This window comes from Pagrus pagrus (assembly GCF_965226575.1).
Source record: "Pagrus pagrus genome assembly, chromosome: 16".
Lineage (NCBI taxonomy): Eukaryota > Metazoa > Chordata > Actinopteri > Spariformes > Sparidae > Pagrus > Pagrus pagrus.
The window spans coordinates 9,587,493-9,605,751 of record NC_140200.1 but is presented as its reverse complement, the minus strand read 5'-3'; the positions used below and the strand labels follow the sequence as shown (position 1 = coordinate 9,605,751).

Here is an 18,259-nt window from a genome sequence, read left to right as displayed (position 1 = left end):
GTGGGACCACTACTTTCACTTGTTAAGTTTCCAGACCAGTGACTCCAGGTGAGCGTTACCATTCTGGAAAAGGTTATGTTGGCAAGTAGGGAATCACACAATATTACATCTGAACAGCACATGTGCAGTGTCTCCTCATGTGCTGAAAGGTCTTTGACAGTGGACTGTGGTCATTTTGACCCATGACTTACCTTGATTTGCTCAGTTCAATTCTACTTATGTTAATATGTCAATCTGCAATACCAACACACATTACACTGGTGCATCAACAATATAGGTTAAAGGTATGGCAGCTAATGTCTTTAATCTTCTGTGGGTTTACAGGTACCTGACAGATTCCTGGAAATCGCTGAGATTACACTGAGAGAATTTTACGTTGCCATTTCAGTGGGCAAGGATCGTGATCCATCATGGAAGAAAGCAATCTACAAGGTGATCTGTAAACTGGACAGTGATGTACCTGCTGAATTCAAAAATCATCACTCTGGATGATCACCAATCAGAAGACCACGTGTGCCACAGTGGTTAATGTCACAATGTGGACTTACTCGTGTCTTGATTAGAAAAATATTTTGTTTAATGAAGAACTTGCTATATTGTAAAAAACGGTTAGATCGGCTGGGTTTATCAAAGGCGTCATGTGGTAGTTTTAGATATGTATTTTGCTACATCAGTCATATAATGTAGCAATAATACATTTTGTATGACTGTGAAACAGACTTTGCAGTCACCAAGTGCAACACAACACATTCTCCATGTTAGAGCAGCATTTTTTAAAAGAAGCACAAAACAATGTCCACACCAGTTAATAAAAATGTTTAATATTCAGCAGTACAGGATATATAACATGGAAAATACATACATTCTTTAATTAGTGAATGAGTATTTATCTGTCTTATCTTTCATTTTGCTTAAAGTAAAAGTGTTTCTGTCTCTCTTCCATACGTACCATGAAACTCCATCCATCCAAATGATATACTGTGGCCAGCTGTCCAAATCAAACATGCTCTTCATCAGCAGTTCTGTCTTCGATCAGAACTGATGATCTTTGCTTCGTCTTCAATTGTTGATAATCCAGATTAAAATCTTCATGTGTTAAAAATTCTGACCCTTTTGCTTCACAAGTGCAAAGTTGGTACACAAAATATGTATTTCAGAAAGTAAATATGCGTCTGCTTACATTGCCACATATTAATCATGATGATCATACTCAGTAAGACCGAATTTGGTTCCTTGGTATAAATTATATGAAATATGCACACAGGTATCTGCACTGAACTGTTTTTAATGAAATTTCGCAGAGAACTGCTGCAATGGACAAGAACTACTTCAATGTGGGATATTTTCTTTTAAGTGAGTCAGAACAAGGGTCAAACAAGCAAATTCTGGTACACGTGTGCCACTGTATATTTAAAAAATATTGCTCTAAGCAAGAGCATATATTTTTTATAAAACATCTTTTTAACTTGAAGATTGTCCACAAATATGCGTACAGCCAAGATTTGTCAAACATTAAATTTTTACTTTACTTTCCCGTCGTTCAACGTAACAAATTTGGTATCATTGGAAATTGAGAGTTCTTGACAACTTCTTGCACAATGGGACAGTCTTGCATCTTGAGCTTTTTTACATTAACTACAACGCTCTGATTATACCTCCAGGTTATAAACAGAGTGAGGTCAGTCCTGCAAACATACACTTCAATACACACCATCTTCTGACAATCGTTAACTCATTTAAACCATAAGCTGAACCAAAGAAAATTCTGCAACAAGCACATACTTATTTCGCTTAGGACTTAAATTGGCACCTTCTTATTAAGTGCAATTGCTTGGTATTATAATTTAAGCCAACAGAAAAGAGTGGACATTTCACACGTACATGAAAACACACAGTATATCATGTTACCGTTTATTTTCTGTCTTACTTACATTCTCCAAATTTAACCATATACAGTGTTAGACCTGATTACAGTCATTCAAATTCTATATTGTTTTGTCTGCATTTATGCTTCTATACTGACTTGCAAACAAATACACTTCTTGTTGATGAAGCCTAAATGATTACTCCCCAAGGAGGCAATTTTGTGAAATTTTATTGTCTTTTTTGCATGGATCAAGAAACAGTGCTACATGTATAGAGTACAGAAAGCATGAAGAGTATCAAATAGCAAGAAACAGTAGAAAATACAGGATACATGCAGCACGCAATCATAGACTACAAATTTATTGATGTAACCAGTGTTTAAAATAAGAAAAAATATACTGTATCCTTATCAATAAAATAACTAACAATCTGATAACTATATGATGTCAGCTCGACGAATCTCAAGTAAGCTTCGGTCTTTTCACATTCTGGACACCTGCAGAAAGAAAAAGAAATTGATAACGGGTCAAAGATCTGTTTGTGGTATCAATTAAAGTCCCAATAAATAAAAGTTATGCAAAATCAGGTATATTCAGACATTCTGATAACGATCCCTTTAAAAATACTGTTACAACTGTATTCGTATCATCATAGAGGTCATTACAGTTTTTTTCCATGAGTAAAAATATATTCCCTTAATCAAACATCCATTTTTTTTAATCTACTGTGCAAATACAAATCTTTTTGCAGAAATGGCTTGCTAAAAAAAAATGGGATAAAACTGGATTAAACAAGAAATCTGCAAAGTGGTTTTAAAATTTCAACGGAGGCCATGTCATAAGAAAAGGCCATCAAGTCATTTAAAGTGCATTACTACAAAAATATTTAAATTACTCTTCTAAACCATCAATAGCATCTACATCCATGCTAACAATATTGTACAAAAAAAGAAAATACATACCTTTTAATGAAGGGGAAAAAAGAGGGATAAGATTATCTTCTTAGAAATACTTGGTGCGGTTGAGAGCTCTTTGTGCCAGCTGTCCGCTCTCGTCCGTTATTCTCTCCCAGTCCGTTTGACCCACCACAAAGCCGATAGCACGCTTTCTATCAGCCTCTTTCTGCTCTTCAAGATCAGCCCATCGCACCTGAAGAAAAAGGAGAGCAACCGGGGTGTTGTGTTATGACCAGGGAATGGAGCAAGGAGCATCATTACAGATGAATCAGTTATATTGTGTAACATTCAATATTGTACACAATGTTGTATTTCCAAACTGGAGTACCTGGATGTTTACACTTTGTATTTTCTTGTTGCTGCACTGGAAAACTAAAATATTTCAAGATGACCAAAGAAACAACTCTGTAGGGCAGTGTGTCAATTTACCCTTTTCTTTCCTGGTTCGGATGTGCGCGTGGCATAGTCGTCTGGCAGCTGAAGGTAGTCATCCAGTCCTGCCATTTCTCCATGTTTCCTCTTCCCACTGCCCCTCAGACCGTCCAATTTGTCTGCATGAATGGATGATTATTGTTCAGGTCTGCCCTCCAAATAAAACTTTAAACTAATCACACTAACATTAATTTATCCATTAAAAGCCAGCTTCAACTCTTCCAATCTTGAGGCCTTATATGTAGAACCTGATCTTTTCATTCTCTCAGTAACAAAACAAAAGTGGGCTGTATTTAAACGTGTTAAATGTAAAGCACCTTGCAATTCCAACATTACTATCTTAGATTGTAGTCATGTCATGCTGTGTGCACTGAGACAGGTCATGGTTCACAGATGGGATCATTTCTTCTCATGGACTTGACATACACAATTAAAAAACTAAGCTACACAGCTATAAGACATCACAAACATCACAAATCAAACTCGGTCGTAAAATAAAGCCCAATATTTAAAAAATACCTACCGAGTTTTGCCTCAGATGTGTCCATCTCCCATTTGCTTTTAGGAATGTAGCCCTATATTACATAAAGAAACACTGCAGTGGTTAAACATCCGGTCGATACAGGGATCAGAGAGGGAGAGAAATCAGGGGTGGGCTAAAAAGAGAGGAGACTGGTTTATTAGTAGTTTACAGACAACAAAGACAACTGAAGGATGAGACGGCATGAGGAGCTTTTGGGGTTACAGGCATAATAAGCAGGACTTTCTTTAAATAAATCTGCTTTCAGAACTGTTTGACCGAGGGCAGGGTGAGCAACACGCGCACACACAGGCAGAGCAGCACACAATATTAAGCATGTACTTTGGCTGTAATCACACAAAATTCAGAGGGTTGAGGGGCTTTGGGTGTGCTTACGTGCGCTTTAGATCGTAACCGGAGTGAAGCACTCAGAAACAACATTTCATTTCTCTGATTCACTGCCATGTTTTTTGCTGCTCACTCTTCATTCACTCTTTAGTTTATTTACAAACCGAAACGGACAAATCCTGCATATTATGCCTATAAGACATACAATTAAGTAAGTAACAGTGGCATGCAAATATTTTGACAGAAACTGTGTTCATACTAAGCCTTTGTTTTTGGCTACATGCAAAAGAAAATAGTGGACAACAGCTGTACTCTGTTTTGGAAAGCACAAATTCAGTGCCAAAGTGCTTTCCTTATAAGAAAAAAAAATAATAACCGTAAAGCAATCTGCTCTCAAGTCACCAAAAAAAAAAAAAAAAAAAATCAGAAATACTTCTCCAGTCATGTAGTTTGCCTGTGTTAGTTAATAATCATGAAATCAACACATTTACATCACCAAAAAACAATGTCCCTGTGGTTATCAGCAGTACTGCTGCTCAGACTTTTACACAAATTCTCATGTTGACTAAACATGAAATTGCTCCGTATAACAAAATACACTGACGCTATTTGGGTAGTGATAAAATACATTTACAGTTGCAATTTCTGTTGAAATGTTATGATTTAACACCATGTTTGCTGGTTTCATAAGTACAATAACCACACTTTTAGCTCAATTTCTCTTTTTGTTCAGATTTGTTTTGATTTTTCATTGATGGTTTTTGTGCCACACCTCATGTTTTTTTTTGCCCTCTTGACCTCTTATTGTTTTTTAAGTCGTTGTGGTGGAAACCTAAATCTTTCTAACACATAAAGATGTTGGTTGAAGATTTGATTTCTCAATGGCCCATCTTCTGTTCAGACCAGCTGTTTTACTACAACAACATTAATCTACTCCGGGCTAAGAGGCAGGAGTAGATTAATATATTTATGCATTTTTTTGTATTGTTCAGTTCTCACATTCATTCATTGCCGTGCTGTCTTTATTTTATTTTGTTTCTTTCAATTTTGACAGATATTTTATTTTTACCTCTTTTTTGTGCAAAATAAATTAAAAAAAAAATTCACACAGGTGTTTTCTATTATTTTTCCTGATTAGACCTCTGCTCAGGTTTAAGATGGGCGGAGCTTTCCCTGTACATTCATAGTTACAGAGATGTAAATCAAACGCAAGTCCTGACAGAAAGTCTAATCAGACATAGTAAGTGAAAATACCTGTGTGGGTGGATGTAGGGTGTGTAAGAGCTTAAATGACAAGATACTTGTATTCTGGGTATTTAAAGTGCATAACGTAATGGTTTTCTTTTGGTTACAATGTTCAACGTTTGTAGAATTATGCTGGATATACCAGTCTTGCTCCATTAGTTGTGAGTATGCACACATGGGACAAAAAACAAAACATGAATGATAAAAGATACACTGCTGAAAATTCAAATCCCAGCAGCTTCTGCACAAATTTAAAACAAACTGACGCTTTAATGATCAAAGCTGAAGAAAGGAAGCAACTTGTTGCTTTATAAGACTGTTTGAATCATTCATTAATAGATTATACACATAGGAGACACACTGCCTCTCCATAGACTTTCACTGAAAAATATTCAGATTTTTAAAAAAAGAATTAAGTACATTCAGATGAAATATCCAGTTTCTACTACCAGGTAGCAGAGGCTTCGTGCTCTGTCCACACATCACGCAGTAAAGCACTACACAGTGCACTCCTGCTCAACACTACATCATTGTTAGATGTGGTCACAGGTGCGATAGATAACCGTGATGCCAGGTGTATTTTCAACGTTTTAGTTAGGAAACAGTTTTTCTTTCAAAAACCAGAAGTAACTTCTTACTTTTAGTTTCTAATTAAGATTCCTTATAACTAAACAGCATTTCAAGTTTTATTGTTTTTATGAGTCATGTCCATTGTAATTAAGTGCTGGATATGCAAGCATTTTATGTCATGTGGAGAAAGCATTCCTAACATTTATGGATTTATTTTGCAGTTACATTTGAAGAACATCAAACTAGGGTATCAGGAGTCATTTCTACCAATATTGCCTAGACTTTATTAAGACTGCTTGGATAAACCTTGTGCTTACTGCATAGAAATGCCAGTGAAAAACTTTGACATTTTAAGGAAGTGGACATCTTTTCAAAAAATAGGACACAAGAAAAAATAGGATGCTGAGTGAACCAGGACAGTAAAGCTAGATCTGTTTGACCTAGCTAAAACCTGATTTCAAGCAAGTTGAGGAAAGCTGTAGGTTCAGATGATAATTATCTGTAGGTTCAATGCTATATGCGGCCTTTTCTGTTGCCACATTGTCATTTGATACATTTTTATTATAGAAATATTGATTATAGGCACTTGTTTTTAGTTGTTCATAGGTGACCATGGCCAGTGGCCTATTGGTTCAGCTGGGGTTTACGCTTCCCCTTTTCATCTTATGAAAATGACTTTCTCATGAGTCCAGTTTTGTATTCTTCATATGGGGACAATCACCCTGAAGGTGACACCATATCATTTACATTTTGATACAGCTTTAAAGGTTTCATCAAAATGTCGAAGCAGGAGGAGAATCTCTCACTGCAACTTTGTGGATACTATGAAGTTCATCACTCTGAACAACAACAGTATAGGTAATTACATTTTTTTTTAACTTTTCTATAGTTTGTTTACATTTCAGCAAGTAATAATTGTACTTGCTTTAAAAGAAGTACCAAAGTCTGAGCCCAAAACACTGAAGTGATTATAAATGCTTCTGTAAAGTTATAATACTATCAAAAGCAATATGCACCTCATCTTTGTAAAATTCATTTGGCAGAAAAACAAATGTCATTTATTTGTTTTGAATTTTCTTTGGAATCTTTAGTATTTTGAACTTTCTGGTATTTTCATTTTAAAAATTACTCAGCAACTAATTATGCATTAAAAACATTATGCACAAGAAGTTGTTGTTTTTTGTTTACAACAGATTAGACACGTTTTCAACAACTCACCGTATGAGTTTTTCTTTCTTGTTTTCTCAGAAGTGATTTTTAAATTAAAATCTTTACTTGGTTTGATCTTTTGATGAAAATGTGCCTTGGTGTTACAGAAAATCGGCGCTAAAAATGGTCCAGTCTCATGCACAATGACACAGCCTACAGTTTGGGAACACTTTTTCTGATGGTGGTACTTTAGCAACAGTATGTAGTTTATGCGGAAATTAAAAATATTTAAACTTTAACTACAGAACAAACAAATGCTTAAAAAAAGAAAGAAAACAGGAACCCATCAGCAGGTTCTGAATTAAACAGACTGTTACAGCTATAACTTACTTTTGGCACTGATTCACAACAGTATTTTGATTGTCTCAGTGTTGGTGCTATATATGTTTTCCATTTTCTGCTCTGGTCTTTCCTTGTAAATCTCATAATTACTACATAATCATTTACCTTAATTAAAAATAGATTAGAACAAATTAAGCTATGACACTTAATGAATTTCACCTATTTTGGTTTGTAACTCGCCTGGTCAATAAAACAAAACAATCAGAATTCAAGACTAATGGGTAACTTACTGGATAAACCTTATGTGTTAGATGGAAATACAAATAAATGGAAATGCTGCTGAAATATGAATAAATCTGTCTTTGTCCTACCCGATCACCCTCTTCTTCCTCCTCTGCCTTAGGTTCCTTGGGCTCATCGTCGGGATTGAAGTCTTCCATTTCAACCTAATAATGGACACACATGTTAGCTTAAATGAGTTACTGATAAAAGACTATAGTATTTTGAGAAACATCATGTCTTGAAGACCACACCTCTTCTATAGCAGCATCCTGAAGCAGGGACCGGACATCTAAGCGCACCATATGACGCGGCGAAGACTCCCAGTTGTTGGACATCTGTACACAGAAACTCCCATAAATAATTGTATGTTGTACGGACATAGACTGTATAAAACAAGCGAACGTAGCCACCATGGCATCCCCCATTGAAGTCGCACCTTGCTGGCATTTAGAAAAAATGCAGGTGTAATGCACTTCCACATTGTCTTCACTTTTCAGACCTGGAGATTACGTCCACTTCATTTATACAGTCTACATGTATGTAGGTTATTATTGATTGAAATGATTATATATATTTTTTAAGAGAGCTAACGGATCATACAGACCTTTGTTATATCCTTAGATGTTCGCCCATGGACATTTCTCTTTGCACAAGTCTGAGTGTCTGCAGTGATTTCAGCCAGGTACACCTTAATATAAAAAAAACAAAACAAACAAACCTTAGCAGAGGGCTAGTTGGAGAAACATTTTTACCAGGTCATTGATGAACACAACTCACCTCAAAGCCTTTTGTTTTGGCTGCACTCCAGAACTGTTCAAAATGTTTCACCCTGTCATTAATAGTGTCTAAAATGATGAAGGGGAAAAAGCCGTCGTCCAGAGTTTTCTTAAATGTTTTAAGCATGCTGCTCCGGTAGGTATCCTCCATCTCTGGCTCATACTCGTACTCAAGAACCTGAAAGACAATTTTTTTTGTATTACATTGTTTATGTTTACAATAACTGTTATGCATCTGTCACTTGATGTTGCTCGCTGATGCTGACTTAATTTCTAACTGTTTAATATAGTACCACTTTGTTGTTGCATGTCAGTCTCACCTTCCTTTTGACCCTTCTCCCTGTGTCTGGGTCTTTCTCGACTTTCTCAACCTCAGTCATGAAGTAGTCGTCCAAAACAAGAACTCTTGGAGGTGTACCGCCACAATCAACTTCCTTATCCTTGAAAATGTCAAGATAAAAAACAACCTTTCATATTTTTGATTTTCTTTAATCAAAAAGGTTATAATAATAATAATTTATGTAAAAGAATACATGTTTTGGGGAAGGACATATAAACACACTCTATGAACATTGCTGTTGCATATCGTTTAAGTTATGATTTGCTGGTAGGACTCACTCACCCGTATGAGCTTTGCGACATGGCTTTTTCCGCTTCCAGGAAGCCCTCTCATTATGATGACAATCTGTTCAAATACAACACTTAAATGAGTACTCAGTACTACACAACTAACAATGTGATGTTGTTACATTAAACGTTACGGCATCAATTAGTACCCTTTCAGGCCGAGATGATCTGCCAGGTGGCTTGAGAAGATCGTCAATATTCTTGATTTCTGGCTTCTTCTCGACTCTTGGAGGTGGCTGAGGTGGAGGTGGAAGGGCTGGTGCAGAGGGAGGTCCTCGGTCCTCTGGATAACTTCTTCTGTCCGCTGTGTGATTGTATTTGCAATTCAAGTTTTTCTCTAAATGGCATTATTTTTTCACATTATACATTTATACTCAATGCAGATTAGAGTTTCGGTGAATTCTACCTAAGAGCGGAATTACTGAACAGACATTTCTAACAAATGTGGGATTGAAATACCGTAAGGTGAGGAGCTATGGCCGTAACGCTCAGACCCACTGCGGTCGAGTCCAGTGCGCTCATATGGCGGTCTATTGTAGCCAGGTCTTCCATAATGTTCATCTCGATCACGGCTGCCACTTTGGTCTTTCTCTCGAAGATCCCGATCTCTCTCCCTGTACCCTGAGCGTGAAGGAGGTGCCTGTGGAGATCTACACAGAGGAGGAGCAGCATTAAGTTTCACTTCATCAAGAGAATTAATTGTTTCAAACTGGCACACACCGTTGACTAATCACAATGTATAACACAAAGTGATATAGTACCTTTCTTCAACCATGGACTGTGTGCTTGAATCAAAAACAGACAAATAGAAAAGAATATTACATATGTTCTAAAGCACCGAGCTTTCCCATGGTTTGGAGAGAATAGGGTGTCAGAGCCACTGAGGAAACATGTTACCTTTCATCCCTCTCTCTTGGGGGATAGCGCTGTCTCTCAAATCTTTCTCTTTCATATTCAGGTGGAAGCTTCTCTCTGTATAATTCCCTCTCTCTACTGTACTCCCGGCGGTCCATATAAGGGTCTGATCGTCTGTCATAATATGGGTCTCTGCTGTAGGGATCTCTGGGACCAAGATGTTCTAGAAGAATAAAATCATTCATCAATCAACAATGGTTAGAAAATTGCAACATTTCCTGTAAGAGTAGAGAAAGATAAGCTTTACAGAACTGGAACTCACCTTTTTCATATCCCCTATCTGAAGGCACTGGGTCAGGCCTCAACACAATTCTCTCACCGTAAGACATCCGCTCAACTGTGGCTCCAGGCTCTGAAATATTCAGTGTTAATGTTAACAACACCCTGAAGCTTAACCAGTTTCATACAGTATTTAAAATGTGTTTATATTTGCTGCTTATACCATGCCCATGTCCATAATCCACAGTCTTTGGAATCACCGTAGGTGTGGGTGCAGAAGAGAGAGGCTGCTGGTAATCTCTGGTAGTAAGCTTGGTATCCCAAGACACAGACTCATTTGAAACAGTCTTTGCAGCTGTCATGCCCTAAGGATGATAGATTTGATATGATATAGTTCTAACAGTAATATACAAAATGGCTAAGCAAAAATATAATTAATACTGAATTTGTACAACTGTATGGATAATTAAAAATGTGGCTAGCATTCTCAAGTGACGAGCACGGTTTAAACTAGGGCCCCTTAAATTGTTTCCATTTCTTTCCGTTCTCGCTTTGTCACAGTAGGTGGTGGTGAAGCACCTTAACGCTAGTTTCCACCAGCCAAAAAATGGAAGAAAGAAGAAGACAAAGCAACTAGCTAGCTAGCAACAATTACAGGGTGTGTCTTTCACTGCTGCAAAATTATCAAAATCATGAATTACTTTGGCCACAGTAATCGTGCAGAGAAAATGTGATATTGTGACAGCCCTAGTTTGAACCACCATGTATAACCATTGATCTTGCAATTTATACAGGGATGCATTCTTGCAGTTGGTGTTAACAATTAACAAGTATTAATAACTATAAATTACCTTCAGGACATTCCTGACATCTGGTGGGATCTCCAAACCAAGAAGACCAGCTGGGAGCTCAGGCATGACATCAGTTGGTGGTTGAGGTTCAGTACCGGGTGTTTTACCCTCCTTCAATTCCCTGTGGACCAAAAAGAACGGAAGTCAAGTTCAACTGGAAGTTCTCCAAAATCCATTTCACCATAAAAATGGGTAATTTACTATCCAAATGCCAAAGCTGTGATGAAAATAAAATACAGATCTGCTTTCATCACTGCAATGTCCAAAGAGATGCCAAGTGAACTTGTTGAAATTTTTGGATGATTTGAGCACCACAATAATTATTCCATTCAACTCCCCTGCTCTTTGGTTGTGGCAGAAATCTCAGAGGTTGACATTTCAAAGGTTTGGCAAATAATAACAACACTACAATCTGCATTGCTAGATTCCACTCGAGCTAAGCCAGAATCTTAATTTGTGTGACTGTATCATACAATTTATTATTTATATCAGTGATTAAAGAAAAGAAATTACCTTATAAGTTTCAGTTCTTGAGCAGCTTTCAAGATGATCTCATGTTGATGTTGGGAGAGAGCAAGTACATTTGCTCCACTCATTCCTTCAGCTGAGCTCTCTGGCAAGTTTGTGACAGGCGCAACAGAAGGTAAAGGTTTATCCAGAGGATGTTCTTCCCTGTGATCTTCATAGCGAGCTCTGCGTTCCTCATAGTCAGAAGGGTACCCTCTCTCTGGTGGTGGATGAAGTCTTGAAGGCCTATCCCTTTCTGAAGGTGGTGGTGGGTATGGTGGCTCTTCCTGTCGGTACAGGGTCTCATCTCCGTATTCACGGATTCTAAGTTCTCCTCTTCCCCTGTCACGCTCATCAAATGGATATGGGGGACCTCTTTCTCTTTCCTCTGGCCAATGGCCATCTCTGTGGGGTTCTGATGGTGGCATGCGGGGTGGATAGTCTCTCTCAGGAGGAGGACGCTCTCTGTCCCATTCAGACTCATAGTGCTTAGCCTCATGTCGATAGTCATCAGGAGGGTAGTCCTGTGGTGGCCGCCAGCGATACCCAGCTTCCCCATGACCATAATCCTCAACGATACCCTCTTTATATCCCTCTTCATATTTCTCATGCGTTTGACCCGGCCGCCACATGCCTCTGGCCATTCCTCGACCCATAGGTCTCCTCCTCATTCCTCCTGAGTCAATTATCTCATGTGGAGGCAGTGGAGGACCTCTGCCATGTGGTGTTTGCCACCCCGATTCTCTCTCCATTTCTTCATCATACAATGGCTCCTCCTCTGTAGGATCCATCATTTCATGAGGTGGTGGCGGCATATGACGCCTGCCTCTCCCAACATCAGGATGCATCGAATGGCTATGAGGGTCATGTCCATGGTACATGGGGTGCCCTGCTGGATCCATTTCAGTATCATCAGTGTCCATTTCATAGCCTAATGCCTCGTGATCCATTGGGCCAAGTGCTGGGTGAGGAGGGCGTCCTCGTCCTAGGTGCATGAAACCGGGATGACCTCGTGGAGGCCGACCCCGGCCAGGTGGAAACAGTGGTCTCATGCCTCTCATTGGAGGTCTCCTTTCTTCCCAATAAGGGTCCCCTTCCTCTGAGAACTCCACTGACTCAGGGTCTTCCCAGTGCCTGTCCATTGGCTCTCCTCTACCCATGGTTGGTGGTCCTCCTCTACCCATGGGGAGTGGTCCGCCTCTACCCATGGGGGGTGGTCCTCCCCTACCCATAGGCGGTCGTCCTCTACCCATAGGAGGTCCTCCTCGACCCATAGGAGGTCCTCCTCTACCCATAGGGGGTCCTCCTCTACCCATAGGGGGACCTCCTCTACCCATAGGCGGTCCTCCTCTACCCAAAGGCGGACCTCCTCTACCCAAAGGGGGACCTCCTCTACCCATAGGGGGACCGCCTCTACCCATAGGGGGACCTCCTCTACCCATAGGTGGACCTCCTCTACCCATAGGCATACCCCCTCTTCCCATAGGAGGACCTCCTCTTCCCATAGGAGGACCTCCTCTGCCCATAGGTGGGCCTCCTCTACCTCTTATCATTGAGGGCCCCCCTCTTCCCATCGGGGGTCCAGCTATTGGCTCTTCATAATATTCTTCCTCTGTTGGGAAGTACTGTTCCTCTGGCATCCACATTTCTTCAGGGGGCACCTCAGATTCCCCACCACCATACTCCTCGTATGGATCTTGCCAGTAATATTCTTCCTCTTCTTCTGGCATTCCCAAGTCCCCTTCAGGTGGCATGTAGTCATAAGAGCCATCTTCTTCCATCGTCCCACCAAGCGGTACAGTGTTTGGTCCCCTGAACTCACCAGAGCCCATCTGCCCACGTCCTCTCCCGTGCGCTTGAACAGGTACTGGGGGCTGGCCTCTTCCCCTACCAAGAGGAGGCCTTGCAGGATCTGGTCTTGACTGCATTTGGCCAGAAGCTTGTGGATCATGTTGGACTCCAGGGGGCTTTGGAACAAGTGTCTTGCCTGTTAGGGGTCCATCTGGTTTGACTTGATTTTGTGCAGCAGTATTCATGGATCCCACAGTAGTGGGAGAAGTTACAGAAGGCTTACTGTTCACAGGTTTGGGTTTTTCACTATTGTTAGAAGCATTATTGCCATCAGTTTCGTCAGTCTTTGTGTTTGTTGGTAATGTCTGTGGAATGGGGTCATTTTGGACAAAAAAGCCATCAGTTCCGAGCAAGTTGTCATCTGTCAAGTCTTCAGATTTATTATTCTTATCTGGTGTAGACTCACTTTTTTCTTTTTCAGACTGTGGCTGCACAGCTGATTTTCCAGGTGTTTTAGCATCCATACTGGCAGTTGGTTTTGTAGCTTGTTCTGCTTTTGGTTGGGGAGCTTGCTGTTGTATTTGCGGTGGCACAGGTGGGCGTTCAAATCGTGGAGGTACAGCAGGGTGCCTTGGGGTCTGTTCAAATCTAGGCTGCTGCCCAAATCGAGGTTTATCAAATCTGGGGGGACCATCAAAACGTTGCCGTGGATGGTCAAATCTGGGAGGACCATCAAAGCGGTGCCTTGGTTGGTCAAATTGAGGGGGGGCATCAAAGCGCGGTGGTGGTTGGTCGAACCTTGGGGGACCATCAAAGCGCTGCTGTGGTGGGTTGAACCTCGGTGGACCATCAAAGCGTGGCGGTGGTTGGTCAAACCTTGGGGGACCATCAAAGCGCTGCTGCGGCTGGTCAAATTTTGGAGGACCATCAAAACCTTGCTGTGGCTGGCCAAATCTTGGAGGACCATCAAAACCTTGCTGTGGCTGGTCAAATCTAGGGTTGTTTCCACTCGGCCCAGTAGGACTACAAAAATGACAAGAAAACATTATTAAAATAATCTTTCTATTAACAGAAATTCACTGATAACGTAACAATATGAGACATTACATATTCATTACAAACATGAGATACTGCCGCCTGTTATCTCAAGAGCCCACCTCATTCAAATACTCTCAACTGGTTTTCAGAAACAGATTTTTCTTTTGCAAACCCTTTCTCAAATATGTAAGATTTTAATAAAAAAGAAATGCCAATGACAGTAATATGAAACAATCTCTACTGACCGTGGACCTCTAATGCTGTTGAAGCCTGGCGGCTGAATGGTAGCGGGTCCTGGGGGTCGGACAATGCCCGCAGGGCCACCTCCTCTCACAGGGGGTCCAGTAGGTAATTCTGAATTTGGCACAAAGCCAGTGGGCCTTGGACCTTGGGATCCAGGACCAACAGCACCAGGAGAATGCTGCATACCCGGTGTTACTGACTGCTGCTGCATTTGCATGTTTTGTTCAGGATACTGGCCATACTGTCCCACCATCCCACTGCTATACTGGCTTGAGGCGAATGGCACCATGGCGGTGAGAGTGGCCACTCTTTCTTGAAGGTGAGCACTGGTGGCATTCATCTGCTCCTGCCACTGCTTCCACTGATTTGCATAGTCCTGTAGTTGGTCTTTGTGGTGATAGGTTTGAAACTGCTCATGCCACAGGACGAAGGAGTGATTCCAGTCTCGGAATAAGGGTGTGAACTGTTGTTGTTGCATTTCATAGTGCCTCAGCTGCATTTCTGTGGTCATTGACTGTAATAAGGACATTGAAGAAAAAATGCTATTTAGTTTTGGTTCACAAGATAATATGGTTTCTTTTGACCTTACAGGTCATTTTAAGACCAAAAAAAAAAAATCTGCAAAAGTGTCTTAAAAAACACTACCATATAATGTACCTACCTGTATGTTTGCAGGTTGCTGAAGCAGCTGTTGGTATTGCTCCAGGACATGCTGAAGCTTTTCGTGCTGTGTCATCAGAGCCTGGTATTGTACGCTGGCTCTCTGCTGCTGCACCTGTTGCCACTGCGCTGCTGCAGCCTGTAGCTGGTTGAGGCGGGCAGCCTCATCTGGGTCCTGTGGGACCTCAGGCTGTGAACATAAACAAGGCAAGATTGGAGCACAGTATACGTTTGCAACTCACAAAGACTACTTGAGGGTGGTTTGTAATGCAAGGTATATTCATTTGTACAGGTGGAGGAAAGGCACTACTGAGAACCAAGAAAGAAGGAACATTCAATGTATAACTTTTTTCCAACAGGCCTGGGTATCAAACCTCAATACTTTGTGCTCACATTGTTTCCATAGCACTTAATATCCCAAGCTGCTTATACCAAGTGATGGTTGGCTCATATATCATTTAAAAATAGCTTTCAGCAAAGCAAGGTGTCTAAACAATTTGTTACAGATTTCAAAACTCATATTGGCATTTATATAGAAGAAATTTCAAAGGATTCCCAGTCCTATCGACAAGAAAGAGGAGGGTTAGAAAAAGTATGTATAGTAGTGAATTAATTTCACTTATGTGGTTACACTGGGCATATGGGACAATTAAAATGAATAGGGACGGTCATTAAAGTAACGATTCACACCACTTCAAGGGGAAAGATGAATGAATGTGTGTAAGACTATCTATAACCGGTCTACGTGTCCTGGAAGATTTCCTGGACAAATGGGAGAAATACTGGTCAATCAGTTCTTATCTGGCTTAAAAACAATTCATGGAGACAGATGATGCTGTACATCAACAACCCAGTTATGGGTTACTTGGAATTATTATCACTGAGAACCACAAGCCAAGGTGGCGATTAGCAATTTGGACAGGAGACTCCAAGACAGAGAGCATTCAACTAAGTTATGCAACTGGCCTGTAGGAGGCAGCAATACACTAATACAGCAACACACCTCTAACTTCAGAAATAATTACCCTTACCTCTTGAGGAGGTGGGGGTGGTGCTGGGGGCTCCTCTTTTGGAGGGGGTGGAGGAGGTAAGCCTTTTGTTGACTCTGATGGAGGAGGAGGAGGAACTGCTTGTTCTGGGGGTGGTGGCACTGGAGCATTACCGTCTTTCTGATTCTGTTTGGAGCGCTCATTTTTCAACTTCTGGAGATTTTGAAGATGTTGTTTGTACCAAAGTTGCTGTTTGTCCTGGGTGAAACAATTACAAGGACAATTGTCAGACAATGCACACAAAGAATCTTTTTTTCTTATTTACTTCGTCTGTACACTTACTGTAGTTCAGTAACTTGCATAAATGATCTGTCAGTAAAAGACAAATATACTGATTCACGGCCTTTATAACCCATACATAGGACACATGCTGAAACCTGTTTTGTGCACTTACACATTTTTGTTCTCACTTTCACACAACAAGTGTTAGTGGAATCTTGCTCTCCTTGTATTGCATGCTCAAGTCTTGCTCAATGTGACACAATAATTTGTGAAACGATACGACTGTCTGCAAATTTCTTTTAATCTCATTAACTCAGTAATTAAATGCTCTTTTACCTGCTCATGATTTAACTATTGAATGACTTTATTACATAGTCATTAACCTCAGGCTGTATATTTGCTTGACATCCCCGATTTCAAACCCGATTTTCTGGACCATCAAGGTACAGCTCTCAAAATGTGTCTTATGGAGGCAAAGAATATCCACATTTTTTCATGCATCCTAGACTACATCAAGCACATTCATTGTATATAATCTGCTCGTTGTTTTTGAAATAATTTGTTGATGAGCATTTTGATCAGAAGGAACAAAACTTGAACAAATCCAGGTCAATTTCTTTTTAAAACGACCTTTCATACTAAATCTCAAGTATGGCCAAGACCAGAATTTACATTTACTGACAGGCAGATTGCAAATGTAGATTATTTCTTGTGATATCACCCAAATTATAGATCAAAGTAATGAGATTTATCATTAAAGCATGCCTACAAAGATAAAGGACATTACCTGCAAAGGTAAGGATTTGTCGTCTGTGGTGGACGTATGTTTATTGTCTTCTTTGGGTGCCAAGCTGTTCTCCGGTGGCTTTACTGACGGGGGCTCAGGAGGGGGAGGACCCGGCTGGGGCTCGTTGGGTTGTGGTGGAGGCGGAGGAGGCTGTGCGTGACCCTGCTGAGGGGCAGCGGGGTCTCTGATCTGCTGACCAGGAGTCTCGTCTTGTTGACTGTACGACTGAGCTCCAAACCCGCCGTCTGAATGTCCTGCTCCTTCTGGATGCCACGATGTCCCACCTGAGTAACCACCCGAGTGTCCAGCACCGTACGAATTAGCATTGTTGCCGTGGTGTAACACAGACTGGAGCTGCTTCTGGTGCAGCATCTGGAGCTGCTGCATCTGCTGGCGGTGCTGCTCCTGCAGGCTGGAGAACATCGAGCCGGAGGATGGAGGCTCGAAGCCGCCGAACCCCGCTGACTGACCGGCGGGCCCGCCACCAGGCTGCTTACGGGGTCCAGGACCTCCAAAGTTTTGTGACTGGGGTCCACCAAAATTTCCATAGGAGGGGTACATTGTTAAAAAGTCAGGGCGGTGCACCCGGCCTTTGTGCTCACATACAACCTGGGTGGCTATAAAAGCTAACAGCTAACACGGACCTAGCTACTTTGAATCGTCGATGGCTAACGTTACATTTTTATTTATCGACTAGGTCAAGTCGCATTAAACAAAAACGATATATCCCACTCTGTAGTAAGAGTTGTAAGAACGGCTGTCCATAAATGAGAGAAATGTGCAGGTTTAGCCCTGAGAGAATCTTACACAAGCACTCGGAAAGTGATATCCCTTAGCTGCTGAGGCTACAGTGCCAGTCGGTACA

The 18,259-nt window shown here is 40.8% G+C and overlaps 1 protein-coding gene across 1 annotated transcript in view; it reads right to left on the bottom strand.

The window, feature by feature from the left end:
- LOC311271352 (uncharacterized protein) overlaps positions 1–18,259 on the bottom strand; it is a 31,100-nt gene extending 12,841 nt beyond the window's left edge. Inside the window, exons 1-21 of the mRNA XM_084376967.1 lie at positions 17,395–18,259; positions 16,368–16,583; positions 15,338–15,526; positions 14,679–15,190; positions 11,611–14,418; positions 11,098–11,218; positions 10,470–10,611; positions 10,290–10,379; positions 10,010–10,190; positions 9,874–9,897; positions 9,572–9,762; positions 9,262–9,416; positions 9,108–9,170; positions 8,806–8,925; positions 8,487–8,663; positions 8,314–8,397; positions 7,961–8,044; positions 7,799–7,873; positions 3,777–3,828; positions 3,251–3,372; positions 2,874–3,014 (exon numbers count right to left, since the gene is read on the bottom strand). Coding sequence (XP_084233093.1) covers positions 2,874–3,014; positions 3,251–3,372; positions 3,777–3,828; positions 7,799–7,873; positions 7,961–8,044; positions 8,314–8,397; positions 8,487–8,663; positions 8,806–8,925; positions 9,108–9,170; positions 9,262–9,416; positions 9,572–9,762; positions 9,874–9,897; positions 10,010–10,190; positions 10,290–10,379; positions 10,470–10,611; positions 11,098–11,218; positions 11,611–14,418; positions 14,679–15,190; positions 15,338–15,526; positions 16,368–16,583; positions 17,395–17,955 — 6,108 coding nt within the window. The 5' untranslated portion in view covers positions 17,956–18,259. The remainder of the gene's footprint in view (positions 1–2,873; positions 3,015–3,250; positions 3,373–3,776; positions 3,829–7,798; positions 7,874–7,960; positions 8,045–8,313; positions 8,398–8,486; positions 8,664–8,805; positions 8,926–9,107; positions 9,171–9,261; positions 9,417–9,571; positions 9,763–9,873; positions 9,898–10,009; positions 10,191–10,289; positions 10,380–10,469; positions 10,612–11,097; positions 11,219–11,610; positions 14,419–14,678; positions 15,191–15,337; positions 15,527–16,367; positions 16,584–17,394) is intronic.